Source organism: Schistocerca cancellata, chromosome 1 (assembly GCF_023864275.1).
Source record: "Schistocerca cancellata isolate TAMUIC-IGC-003103 chromosome 1, iqSchCanc2.1, whole genome shotgun sequence".
NCBI lineage: Eukaryota > Metazoa > Arthropoda > Insecta > Orthoptera > Acrididae > Schistocerca > Schistocerca cancellata.
In genome coordinates, this window is record NC_064626.1 from 987522310 (window position 1) to 987537056 (window position 14747).

General features: G+C 41.7%; 1 protein-coding gene across 3 annotated transcripts in view; it reads left to right on the plus strand.

The window, feature by feature from the left end:
* LOC126088571 (TBC1 domain family member 13) overlaps positions 1-14747 on the plus strand; it is a 237825-nt gene that overhangs the window by 54575 nt on the left and 168503 nt on the right. For all 3 annotated transcript variants that reach the window (XR_007519971.1, XM_049906764.1, XM_049906776.1), the window contains exon 5: positions 13081-13237. Coding sequence is in view for 2 of the 3 variants with exons in the window: in XM_049906764.1 (XP_049762721.1) it covers positions 13081-13237 (157 nt within the window). In the remaining variant the exon portion in view is untranslated. The remainder of the gene's footprint in view (positions 1-13080; positions 13238-14747) is intronic.

Consider the following 14747-nt stretch of genomic DNA (forward strand, 5'->3'; position numbering starts at 1 on the left):
TAAGACCATTTGGGGAGATTCCGTGAGCCAAGCAATAACACAGGAACAGTATGTGGGACTGGATTCTGGCTAGGGACAAGGAAACTTTTATGTATTGACACAGTTGAAAGGAGCAAGGATCCATGGTGTAGGAAAAAATCCGAAAATTTACATAACTAACATAGAATTACTTCAAAAAAATTTGCAAAATACACCGAAATACATGGGAAAAATCAGGAGAAGGAAGAGACGGATGAAAAAGAGGGAGACAAGATGAAATCTGAGGGAGTCTACAATAGTGAAAGGCGAACACTCACTCCCCCCTCCATGCCCCGGCTTCCTCCTTACCCCCATCCAGTTGCCACTCCCATCATGCACTGCTGTTGTTACTCGCAGTGTAGCTTCAGCTGCCAGAGGCTGCTATCGTGTGTGCGTGTGCGCGGGCGCGTGCGTTGTGCGCGGGCGCGTGCGTGTGCGCTTATGCTTGTGTGTGCATGCGCCCGTGTGTGTGTGTGTGTGTGTGTGTGTGTGTGTGTGTGTGGTGTCAGTCAGTCATCTATTTTCGACAAAGGCCTTGATGGCCAAAAGCTTATATTGTTACAGTCTTTTTTGTGCCTATCTGCTACTGAGCTTCTACACTATATGTTCAGTAGCAACTTTCCTAATGGTGTAACAGTTAATTAAGCAACCTGAATTAGCTTTGGTGTCATATGAAAGATAAGCTATATTGGTTCTTGGAATCATATGAAGAATGAGCTGTTACATTTCAGTACACCCCACCCCCCCCCCCCCCCCCCCCCCCCCCCCCCCCCCAAAACAGTAATGTACAACCACAGTTTGGACAAAACTTTTGCATGCAATCCACAAAACAGGTGACAGAGTACAGCAACTAAGCATTTATATGTATGACAGTAAATACAATACAAACAGCATGTCGTCTGATGACAGATGGTCACAATAGAACAAAAACTTTGTCAACTTTCTCTTAGCATTCTACAAGGTTAGTCTACTTTCATGATATGGCTCATTTTTACAGTAGTGTTGGAATGAATCAGGCAAATTCAACATATTTCCTAACTTTGATTTGAAGTATGCAGGCACAACTCATGTCCCAGTTTCTTTTCACCTCAGACATAACGCATATTACTAGTTCTACAAATCTCGCTATACAAATAGTCAGTGTATAGTATTTTATGCCTCTCTATTTACTCTAATCTCTGCCTAACAATCATCAGTCTCTTCTCATTGTTAAAGGCATGCCCCAGTCAGTTATTAATATTTAGTCAGCAAAGGTCATTTACATTTAAGTACATATTATTTTTCTACGCAGAGCGTATCAGTACTGGTTGTCTTTGTATTATGATGGAGCATGTCAAGTAAAATATCATCTCTCTTTCCCTAATAAGTAACAAATCTTCAGTTAGAGTGTGTTTCAACTTGAATGATTCCAGTATGTGCAAGTAAACATGAACTATACTAAAGTTCCCTCCCTTAGTTTCATTGCATAATAATTCCAACATCATTTTTCTATACAACATAAGTAATGCAAATCAGTAGTGTTCAGACCACCTAACCAGTGGACATTTCAAACATAAATGGCAGTACTGAATCCACAATTTCCAAGTAAAACTTCTATATGTTTACACAGATGTGATGGTGTATATCACATATATCAAAGAATGAAAGAATGTTTTCATAAATTGCTATAACTAACTGGTGGCTTTTATATACAGATCTTCTGGTATTGGTAATTACATTATAACATTCAGAAGGCGAAATTTCTACATTGGTCCTACTTGTGACATAAAACTTAATTAAGCAACTAGAATTAGCTTTGGTGTCATGTGAAATACAAATGAAATTAATGCTTGGAATCATATGAGGAATGAGCAGTTTGCTAAATTAGATCAATCGTGTTTCGTGAAAAGAACACACTCTTCCCTCCATGGATTCCCATTTGACTGCATGAATCATGTCTGTTATATTCTTGTGTTGACTGAACCCATCATTGAAAATCTAGCTGCTCACCTCAGAATTGCTTCAATGTCTTCCTTTAATCCAACCTGATGCGCATCCCAAACACTCGAGCAGAACACAAGAGTGGGTTGCACTAGTTTTCTGTATGTGGTTTACTTTATAGATGAACTACATTTTCCTAAAATTCTCTCAAAAAACCAAAGTTGATGATTTGCCCTCCGTACTGTTGGTCTTAAATGCTCGTTCCATTTCACATTGGTTTCCAGTGTTATGCTTATATCTATGACTGATGTAGTATGTCAACCAGCACACTATCAATGCTGCATTGAAACACTGCAGGATTGTTTTTCCTACTCATCTACATTAACTTACATTTTTCTATCCTTAGGACAAGCTGCCATTCCTTGTACCAACTAGAAATTTTGTCTAAGTCATTGTGAATCCTCATACAGTCACTCAATGACGACAGCTTCCTGTATGTCATAGCGTCAGCAGCAGACAGGGCAGGTTGCTGCTCACAAAGCTCTGAAGATATTTGTATTACGTTTAGCCTCGTACGCAAGTGAAACATGGACGATATACTGTTCGGTCAAGAAGGGAATAGAAGTTATTGAAATGAGTTGTAACATAAAAATGCTGAAGATTAATTAGATAGATTAAGTAACTAATGAGCAGGTACTGAATCAAGTGTGGGAAAAATGAAATTTATGGCACAACTAGACTAAAAGAAGAGACTGGTTGATAGGATGGATAATGACTTCAGTTAACTGGCTATTTGATAATGGAAGACTCTTTTTTTTTGGGGGGGGGGGAGGTAAAAAATTAAAGAGAGAGAGCAGGACTTAAATGCAGTAAGCAGGTTCAAATGGCTATAAACTGCAGTAATTATGCAGAGATGGAGAGGCTTGCACAGGATGGACTAGCATAGAGAACTGCATCAAATCGGTCTTTGGACTGAAAAGCAACACCAACACCAACACCAACACCAGCACCATCACCACCACCACCACCAGCAACAACACAGAAAGATCGTAAGAAATGGAAAAGAGCCACCGTGGTACAACAACCGAGTTAGGAAACTGCTGCGGAAGCAAAGGGAACTTCACAGCAAACATAAACATAGCCAAAGCCTTGCAGACAAACAAAAATTACGTGAAGCGAAATGTAGTGTGAGGAGGGCTATGCGAGAGGTGTTCAATGAATTCGAAAGTAAAGTTCTATGTACTGACGTGGCAGAAAAGCCTAAGAAATTTTGGTCTTATGTCAAAGCAGTAGGTGGATCAAAACAAAATGTCAAGACACTCTTTGACCAAAATGGTACTGAAACAGAGGATGACAGACTAAAGGCCGAAATACTAAATGTCTTTTTCCAAAGCTGTTTCACAGAGGAAGACTACACTGTAGTTCCTTCTCTAGATTGTCACACAGATGACAAAATGGTAGATATCGAAATAGACGACAGAGGGATAGAGAAACAATTAAAATCGCTCAAAAGAGGAAAGGCCGCTGGACCTGATGGGATACCAGTTCGATTTTACACAGAGTGCACAAAGCAACTTGCCCCCCTTCTTGCAGCGGTGTACCGTAGGTCTCTAGAAGAGCGTAGCGTTCCAAAGTATTGGAAAAGGGCACAGGTCATCCCCGTTTTCAAGAAGAGACGTCGAACAGATGTGCAGAACTATAGACCTATATCTCTAACGTTGATCAGTGTAGAATTTTGCAACACGTATTATGTTTGAGTATAATGACTTTTCTGGAGACTAGAAATCTACTCTGTAGGAATCAGCATGGGTTTCGAAAAAGACGGTCGTGTGAAACTGAGCTCGCGCTATTCATCCACGAAACTCAGAGGGCCATAGACACGGGTTCACAGGTAGATGCCGTGTTTCTTGACTTCCGCAAGGCGTTCGATACAGTTCACCACAGTCATTTAATGAACAAAGTAAGAGCATATGGACTATCAGACCAATTGTGTGATTGGATTGAAGAATTTCCTAGATAACAGAATGCAGCATGTCATTCTCAATGGAGAGAAGTCTTCTGAAGTAAGAGTGATTTCAGGTGTGCCGCAGGGGAGTGTTGTAGGGCCGTTGCTATTCACAATATACATAAATGACCTTGTGGATGACATCGGAAGTTCACTGAGGCTTTTTGCAGATGATGCTGTGGTGTAACAATGGAAAATTGTACTGAAATGCAGGAGGATCTGCAGCGAATTGATGCATGGTGCGGGGAATGGCAATTGAATCTCAATGTAGGCAAGTGTAATGTGCTGCGAATACATAGAAAGATAGATCCCTTATCATTTAGCTACAAAATAGCAGGTCAGCAACTGGAAGCAGTTAATTCCATAAATTATCTGGGAGTACACGTTAGGAGTGATTTAATATGGAATGATCATATAAAATTGATCGTCAGTAAAGCAGATGCCAGACTGAGATACATTGGAAGAATCCTAAGGAAATGCAATCCGAAAACAAAGGAAGTAGGTTACAGTACACTTGTTCGCCCACGGCTTGAATACTGCTCAGCAGTGTGGGATCCATACCAGATTGGGTTGATAGAAGAGATAGAGAAGATCCAACACAGAGCAGCGCGCTTCGTTACAGGATCATTTAGTAATCAGCGAAAGCGTTACGGAGACGATAGATAAACTCCAGTGGAAGACACTGCAAGAGAGACACTCAGTAGCTCGGTACGGGCTTTTGTTAAAGTTTCGAGAACATACCTTCACCGAAGAGTCAAGCAGTATATTGCTCCCTCCTACGTATATCTCGCGAAGAGACAACGAGGATAAAATCAGAGAGATTAGAGCCCACACAGAAGCATACCGACAATCCTTCTTTCCACGAACAATACGAGACTGGAATAGAAGGGAGAACCGATAGAGGTACTCAGGGTACCCTCCGCCACACACCGTCAGGTGGCTTGCAGAGTATGGATGTAGATGTAGATGCTTCCCTTTCATGCCCCTCGACTCTTATAACTGCCATCTGGTTTCTGGACAAATTTTAAATAGCCTTTCGCTCCCTGTATTTTACCCCTGCCAACTTCAGAATTCGAAAGAGAGTATTCCAGTCAACAATGTCAAAAGCTTTCTCTAAGTCTACAAATGCTAGAAACGTAGGTTTGCCTTTCCTTAATCTAGCTTCTAAGATAAGTCGTAGGGTCAGTATTGCCTCACGTGTTCCAATATTTCTTCGGAATCCAAACTGATCTTCCCTGAGGTTGGCTTATACCAGTTTTTCCATTCGTCTGTAAAGAATTTGCGTTAGTATTTTGCATCCGTGACTTATTAAACTGATTGTTCGGTAGTTTTCACATCTGTCAGCACCTGCTTTCTTTGGGATTGGAATTATCATATTCTTCTTGAAGTCTGAGGGTATTTCGCCTGTCTCATACATCCTGCTCACCAGATGGTAGAGTTGAGTTTTGTCAGGACTGGCTCTCCTAAGGCCGTCAGTAGTTCTAATGGAATGTTGTCTACTCCCGGGGCCTTGTTTCACCTCAGGTCTTTAATTGCTCTGTCAAACTCTTCATGCAGTATCGTATCTCCCATTTCATCTTCATCTACATCCTCTTCCATTTCCATAATATTGTCCTCAAGTACACTGCCCTTGTATAGACCCTCTATATACTCCTTCCACCTTTCTGCTTTCCCTTCTTTGCTTAAAACTGGGTTTCCATCTGAGCTCTTGATATTCATACAAGTGGTTCTCTTCTCTGCAAAGGTCTCTAATTTTCCTGTAGGCAGTATCTATCTTACCCGTAGTGAGATAAGCCCCTATTTCCTTACATTTGTCCTCTAGCCATCCCGGCTTAGCCATTTTGCACTTCCTGTCGATCTCATTTTTTAGACGTTTGTGTTCTTTTTTGCCTGCTTCATTTACAGCATTTTTATATTTTCTCCTTTCATCAATTAAATTCAATATTTCTTCTGTTACCCAAGGGTTTCTACTAGCCCTCGTCTTTTTACCTACTAGATCCTCTGCTGCCTTCACTACTTTATCTCTCAAAGCTACCCATTCTTCTTCTACTGTATTTCTTTCCTCTATTCCTGTCAATTGTTCCCTTATGCTCTCCCTGAAACTCTGTACAACCTCTGGTTTAGTCAGTTTATCCAGGTCCCATCTCCTTAAATTCCCACGTTTTTGCAGTTTCTTCAGTTTTAATCTACAGTTCATAACCAACAAATTGTGGTCAGAGCCCACATCTGCCCCTGGAAATGTCTTACAATTTAAAACCTGGTTCGTAAATCTGTCTTACCATTATATAATCTATCTGAAACTTGTCAGTATCTCCAGGCTTCTTCCATGTATTCAACCTTCTTTTATGATTCTTGAACCAAGTGTTAGCTATGATTAAGTTGTGCTCTGTGCAAAATTCTACCAGGTGGCTTCATCTTTCATTTCTTACCCCCAATCCATATTTACCTACTACGTTTCCTTCTCTCCCTTTTCCTACTACCGAATTCAAGTCACCCATGACTATTAAATTTTCGTCTCCCTTCACAATCTGAATAATTTATTTTATTTCATCATACATTTCGTCAATTTCTTCGTCATCTGCAGAGCTAGTTGTCATATAAACTTGTACTACTGTAGTAGGCATGGGCTTTGTGTCTATCTTGGCCACAATAATGCGTTCACTATGCTGTTTGTAGTAGCTTACCTGCACTCCTATTTTTTTTATTCATTATTAAACCGACTTCTGCATTACCCCTATTTGATTTTGTATTTATAACCCTGTATTCGCCTGACCAAAAGTCTTGTTCCTCCTGCCGGAGAACTTCACTAATTCCCACTATATTTAACTTTAACCTATCAATTTCCATTTTTCAATTTTCTAACCTACCTGCTCGATTAAGGGATCTGACATTCCACGCTCCGATCCGTAGAATGCCAGTTTTCTTTCTCCTGATAACAACGTCCTCCTAAGTAGTTCCCGGCCGGAGATCCGGATGGGGGACTATTTTACCCCCGGAATATTTTACCCAAGAGGACGCCATCATCAGTTAATCATACAGTAAATCTGCATGCTTTACTATAGTCTTAAATTTACAGTAGTCTTAAATTTTACGTAAGAATTTCGTAGTTTGTATTCACATAATGGCTGAAGATAAAATAATTTCAAACCTTGGGACTAGGTGATAAAAAAACTCTGAACATTAACATATAGTGTTGTTTGTTGCAGTAAAATATAATAAAATAACATAAATGCAAGTTCAATTTTCTCTGTTTCATTTGTACTGACTTTTAATAAGAATGATTAATTATAAAACAGTCTTTAGTTTCCTGCTGAGTTTTATCAGATTGGTCAAGAATGAGAAATGTAGGGCTGTTACTGCAGGGATTCTGCTCAAGTGATGTTATATTATCTCCTCTGTCCATCTTTATCCTTTGCTCATGGCTGGCAATGCATCACACAATGTGCAATGCACGTACATAAGTTTTGCATGTTCAACTGATAGTTAGCAAGGAAAATAGTTACTTTTTATTTTGTAAGCAGTAAATTGGCGTTCAGTGACATATGATTCTGAAGATTGCAGGATGTAACTGTAACTGTCAGGTGAACAGGAAATTCTGTACCACGTAATTAGCAGCTAATATCTTCAGCATGGAAAAAATAAAACAGGTTTATTAAATATGGTATCTTTAATTAAGTAATTTAATAATTTCTGTTGTTCTCACCAATGTCCTTTTTTATTCAGTCCAGACATAGATATATCTGGCAACATTTGGTTTGATCATGCCTGTAGGATGACAGACAGCTTGCATGAGGAAAAGGCAGTGGTGGTGGTAAATGTGCGGGCCCAGTGCCGGACAGACCAAGGCCATCCCAAGCAGCTTCGACCACCACAGCGCCAGTGTCAGCATTCTCTGTGTCCATCTTGTCCTTTCTGTTTTGTCCAGCATGAACATTCATCTACATCTACATGATTACTCTGCTGTTCATAATAAAGTCCCCGGCAGAGGTTTCAATGAACCACCCTCAAGCTGTGTGTCTACCATTCCACTCTCAAACAGTGCGCAGGAGAAACGAGCACTAAATTTTTCTGTGTGAGTCCTGATTTCTCTTATTTTATCATGATGATCATTTCTCCCCATGTAGGTGGGTGCCAACAGAATGATTTTGCAATCAGGATTGTTCTTGATTGGAATTCATAAATATCTACTTTATCTTCTTTGGTGAAGGAGTTTTGGAAAAATGTGTTTAATAACACTGCTTTAGTGGCACTGTCATCAGTGACTTCACTGTTGTTATCGGTGAAGGTACTGATTGCATCTTGCCAGTGTTGTGCTTTATGTATGACCAGCATCTCTTAGGGTTTTCTGCCAGATTCCAGGCAGAGTTTTGCTGTGGAAATTATTAAAAGCAACTCGCATTAAAGTATGCACTATATTTCAAACTTCTGCAAAACTTTGCCAATCTTGGAAATTTTGCATTCTTAATATTAGACATGCTGTAAGTGCTGGGCTAATTGTTATGCTTTCCAGAAGAAAGGCCACATCACCTCCTTGTGCCATTCACTGAAGGTTGCTCAGGATATGGACTTGGGACAGAAACTGTGTGAATCCAATGCTTGTGACTTCTCCCAAGTTGTTTATTGAGTTAAGTTCTTTTCACCTAGTGCTCCGGATACAGGTCCACATAGCTGCTACAATGACAATATTGAAGTCTAAAACCTATGCAAGTTCAGGCTCACCACTGTTGAAACCAGTCTGGCAGAATCTGATTAGTTATAACAAACGGAACACTGTGCTGATGGGACAGGACAGTTTATGGCTGTTGCCTCTTGCAACCCAATGGTTTGTTCCATTACATTTTTGGTGGTTACTGATGCTGGTGTTGAAAACTTGTTCGGGATGGACGCGTTTCAGGCGTTTGGTTTCTCTATCACTGATGCACTTCCCTTGTGTCCGATTAGGTACCTTATTCTCAATTTGAAACTCTGTGTGAGGAATTTTCATGCTTGTTTTTGGAAGGTATGGGATGTGCTATATGTCCTATTTCTGTCATCAAGAAGGATAAAGTGAAAGCAGAATTGGACTGACTTCAATGTCTAGGGGTGGTGCAACATATTATGGCTAGTGAATGGTTGTCTGGTTGTAGTTTGGACGCTGTTGGGGAAGCTTCGCTTCTGTAGCGACTTTTCAGCTCTGCTGTCAACATACAGTCAATTGTGGATATGTATCACCTCCGACACCAGGAGGATCTGTTGGCAAAAATATAGGGTGGCCAGTACTTTTCGAAAATTGATTTGTCTGAAGTGTATCTCCAGATTTTTGTGGATGAAGAGTTTGGGTGAGTTCTGATTTTGAATACTTCTCTTTGACCCTATCAATATTTGTGCATTCCTTTGGTGTGGCTAGTGCCCCTGCCATTTTTCAATGATCTGTAGAGCAATTGACTATACCTATCCTGAGTTGCATTAATTATCTGTATAATATTGTTGTCACGGGCTCCTCCACAGCTGATCACTTGAAATATTTGCACACATTTTTTTCTTCTTCCAGTCTGCAGGCTTATGATGTAACCTCATGAAATCTCAGCTTTTCAGCCTTCTATTGTTTATTTGGGGTTCTAGGTCTTGCTAGGTAGGGTTTGTTCCCAGGTAGACCACATCTGCACTGTTACATCTATGCCTTGCCCCTCGTCCATGAAGGAGCTGCAGGCCCTCCTAGGGAAGGGTGACCTTTTTACTGGAGCCTGGATTGCAAATGTGCTTTTCAAATATTGAGATCCAAACCATCTCAGCCCCTTGTTTAGCTACATTCTCTCCTGACCATCGCATAATTTTGTCAACTGATGCCTCACAGTATGGCCTCAGCATGGTCTTAGCACACCAATATGCTGACAGCTCTGAACGACCTGTTGCTTTCACCTCTTAATCTCTCACTCTGGCCCAGCAGTGTTACTCTCAGGTGGAAAAAGAGACTCTTGTCATAGCCTTTGTTCTTCAGAAAATTCATGTTTTTTTGTATGGCTTCAAGTGTCACCCTGTTACTGACGCTAAATCCTTGGTTTCCGTGTTTAACCCTCACATTTTCTTGCCTGACATGGCAGTCCACCGCCTACAATGCTGGGCACTGTTCGTGTTTCACTACAATTAGAAATTCCATTTTCAACCTGTGTCTAAACATGCCAATGTAGTCTCCTTGTCCTGCCTTCCTGGGGGTTCTGATCCAAACTTTGATTGTGAAGAATTGCTGTTCTTCCATCTTGACATTGAATCATAGGCTGTCATCAAGGGTTTCCCAATTATGAGTTCGTGCATAGCAACTGCTACTGTCACTGACTCAGTTCTCTGCCACATCGTTCAGTTTGTTCTACAGGGCTGGCCAGATATACCAGCAGGTTGGGCTTCAGACCCCCTGTACCACTGTTTTTCATTATGGTATCGCTGCTGTCCACGGGAGACCTCTTTTTGAGAGTAGTCATTTCCACTGCATTACAGCACAAGGTTCTATGCCTTCTCCACCAATATCATTGGGGAGTTTTGCACACTAAATTGTTAGCTAGGGGACATGCTTTTTGGCCAGGGATTGATGGCGAAATTGTCTGTTTCATCATGGTTTTTGAGCAGTGTGCCCAACAACAGGCAGCTCCCAGGGCATCTCTGTCCCCCTGGCCTGCTCCACACCAGCCATGTCATGTAGACTTTGTGGGTCCCTTCGTGAATTCCTATTGGCTCTTGGTTGTGGATGGATTTTTCCAGTTTCCTTACATTCTCCAGTGTGCGCTGATGTTGGCTGAGGTCACAATTTTATGCTTTTAAGGGTTTTTTCTATTGAGGTGTTTTCTTAGTTTTTGATAATGGGCCTCAGTTCATTTCTCACACCTTTCAATTATTTTGTTCCCATCACAGCATTAGCCTTGTTCTGGCTCTGCTATTCCACCCTCAATCAAATGGCGAGGTGGAACAACTAGAGCATATGTTCAAGTCCCAGATTAAAAAGTTTGTTTCGGGTTATTGCACTGGGCGATGTCCTCCATTTTCTGAGCACCTATCTCTTCATGCCTATGGGGAACAGAGCATAGCTGCGTTGCCTACAGCTGGCAGCCACGCATGCTGTTTGTCTGGGTGCTTCGTGCCGAGATTGCCCGTGTGGACGTGAGGGTTAGGTTGCCAGCCCAAGTGGATACTGGCCACTATTGTCTCCCACCAGGGACACTGTCTTTGTGATGCCCAAGTGGCTGATGGGCTGGTGGTGTGCCACATTGATCAGATGTGCCCCTGCTTGCAGCAGGAAGCTACTTGTTTGTGGATGCAGCCCCCATTGCTGTAGCCCACTCCATTGTCCTCTGTCTCACACCCGTCATTGTGGAGGCTCCCCTGTTCTATCGGCTGCCTTCTGCATGTGTGGTGCACTGGGGTTCCAACTCTCTGGCACTGGGTGCTAATTTGTCTCTTGCCTCAAGTCTTGCTGCAGCCTGCTGTACCAGTCAGGCTGCCTGCACCAGCCCCCTTGCCATCATCGCCTCAGTCATCATCACTGGTGGATCCAGCCCCATCTCCTCTGCATTGGGACTTGCCTGTTGATAACTGTGCAGAGATGGTGAGGGCACCCTCCCTCGTGGTGCTGTCATTGGGCACCATTAAGGCCCACTGCCCTCAGACGTGCTCGGAACCCCACATGTTCCAGCATTATGATCTGGTGGCCACCTGGCACATTGGCCTACCCCCATCTTCGGCACCAGCTGCTGCTGCTCCAGATCCAATTGATGTGTCATGTTGTTGGGCCTCCAGCATCTCTACCATCACCTGGTTAGAGGTGTGCCATTTTCTGGTACTAGTGTATGTGTGTGAGTGAGTGAGTGAGTGTGTGTGTGTGTGTGTGTGTGTGTGTGTGTGTGTGTGTGTGTGTGACTAGTGTCGCTGCATGTATGTACTTTAGTCAGTTGCTAACTGTATTAGTGCAGGCCAGCCACTAGAGGCCACATGTAGGGAGTGTGCACGTGGCATGGACTCCTTCACACAATCTACCAGCAACTTGTACATATATATGTGTGGAGCAATGCTGGTCACTCTCACTATGTTCTTTTAGTTGGTACTGCATGGTGTATCACTTATTTTGCACCATCTGTATACTTCTGTTATTGTTCAGAGGTTCGTGAATAAAACAATGGAAACTACAAATAGGAATATCAACAATGTAGGAAAAGATAGATAGCTGCTTAACATAAAGAAGACATGTTAAGTTGCAGACAGGCACAATTAAAAGACACTTACATAAAGCTTTTGACCACAGCTCCACCAGCAAAAGAGAAACATACACCATTCATACACACAATCAAGCACACCTCATGCACATGACTGCCAATTCTGGTAGCTTGGACCAGAGCTGCCAGAGTTGCTGGAACATGGCGGTTATGTGTTAATGAGGTGTACTTACTTGTGCGCATGCATGGTGTGTGTTTCTCCTTTGCTGGTGGAGGCTGTGGTCAAAAGCTTTATGTAAGTGTCTTTTAATTGTGCCTGTCTGCAACTTAACATGTCCTCTTAATAGTAAGTATCATCTATCTTTTTCTCCATTGTTGATTTATGAAAAAGTTGGATCTGTTTAATGTATTACTTGCTTACTACAGCACCAAATGTTTACTGATTTGATTTTGCAAGTGAACAAATAAATTAGTCACATGAATGGAATTCTAAAAATACCAAACTGCTCATATTTTGGTACCAAACACTGAATGCAGGGCAAACATACCAAACAGTTCTGTAAAACACAATACCTGGCAACCAAAGTGATTATGCAAATCAACTATTCAGTGAAAAGAAGCTGTGGATAATTTGAAGGGCAGTCAGTAATTTAAGATAGGCATGACTAGTGTCTTTGACAGATGACATCTAGTCAATAATTACTCAGACTCATAACTCAGCTATTAATTTTATGAGATATTACAGTGTGCTGGGTTTTGCATTATATCACAGAGCACTTGAAATTCAGTTAGATGCATAGATAAATTTTCCAAAACCTACGGGTCAACAAACATGAGTCCTGAGTCCTGTTTGATTATACAAACCTGATACAATTGTTAAGAATGTTTCTCCAAATATTCAAAAAATGTGCTTTGAGTAATTTAATTTTTATAATACTTGTGGCCTTTTCTCACTTCTAGGAGGCTATGTCCTGATATATCATTTTTCCAACAAGCCACTGACTTTCCATGTCAGCAAGTAGTTCATAGTAAAGGCGTAAAACGCCTTCATAGAAGAGTTCAACATACAGTGTTAAAATCTGCAAATGTGGAGAGGAAAGGCCTTGGAATTACAAAGGTGTGTATTCAAAATACCATTATCTCTCTCTCTCTCTCTCTCTCTCTCTCTCTCTCTCTCTCTCTCTCTCTCTCTCTCTCCCTCCCCCCCCTCTCCCCCTCTCCCTCTCCCCCCCCCCTTCCCTCTCACTCAAGTGTGTGTGTGTGTGTGTGTGTGTGTGTGTGTGTGTGTGTGTGTGTGTGTGTGTATGTATATGTGTGTGTGCGCGCGCGCGCGCGCGCGGGTGGGGGGGGGGGAGCAACACACTTTGGTTTGATTCCTCATTTGATATTGTGCTAGTAATTGTGGAATTCCTCATGTAAATGTTGTAGTTGTTGTCCTTTTGGTCATCAATGCCAAGGTTGGTTTAATGAAGTTCTCCATTCCCCTCACTTCTGAGATATCCTCTTCATTGTGGCTTAACTGATGTGCTGCCCCTGTATTCATATATAGGCCTGCCACAGTGGTTATTTTCCTCTACCATCCATTCACTTACTGTTTACAGCAACAACTCATATCATAATATGTGCCCAACTATTCTCTCTCTTCATTTAATTATTTTGTGTATTAGATGTGGTACTGGAAAGTCTTTGGTGGAACATAAATAATGGAAGGAGCTACGGTAACAAATAACTGTATAAATGAGGCATTGAATGATTAGTAAGCACGTAAACAAGCCTTAAAACATAACTAAGCATGAACAGTGTTCTTCTTCCTAAGTAACTAATACTGAATTCTTATACACATGGCACTCTTGGCAGATTGCAGTGTACAAGCGCTGCAGTTCAATGTTTCCAGTCTTGTTTATGTAGCTATTGACCACTCAAAGCCTCAGCTATGTGATGAGTTGTTACTTTGATTCCTCCCATTATTGTTCTTTATTTAACATTTTTTCTTGTTGACTCATCACATAATGTTTTCATCCATTACTCTATCCATCCCTCTGATTTTCAACAGTCCCTTGGAATGCTTCATTTCTAAGGCTTCCAGTTGTTTCATTTCTATTTGCCCCATTAATCGTGTTTCACACCCATGTACAGTCCGCCGCTCGTGGTCTCGCGGTAGCGTTCTCGCTTCCCGAGCACGGGGTCCCGGGTTCGATTCCCGGCGGGGTCAGGGATTTTCACCTGCCTCGAGATGACTGGGCGTTTGTGTTGTCCTCATCATTTCATCATCATCCAGGAAAGTGGCGAAATTGGACTGAGCAAAGGTTGGGAAATTGTACGGGCACTGATAACCACGCAGTTGAGCGCCCCACAAACCAAATATCATCATCATCATCACACCCATGTACAGTTGTGCTCCAAACACAGCTGTTTTTGAATATTTTTCTGGCCCAATATTTATATTTTTTAATGTTAATTGCTATTTCTCCACATACACAAGCCCTTTATGCTTTGCTCCTCTGTTTTTTCTGCCTCTTTCTTCTTTATCTGTTCTACTTCCAAAATAGTAGATTTTGCCCACCTCTTCAAGAAGGTCTTCTCATAGCTTAACATTTACTCATCCTGCATATTCATCTACTACATGC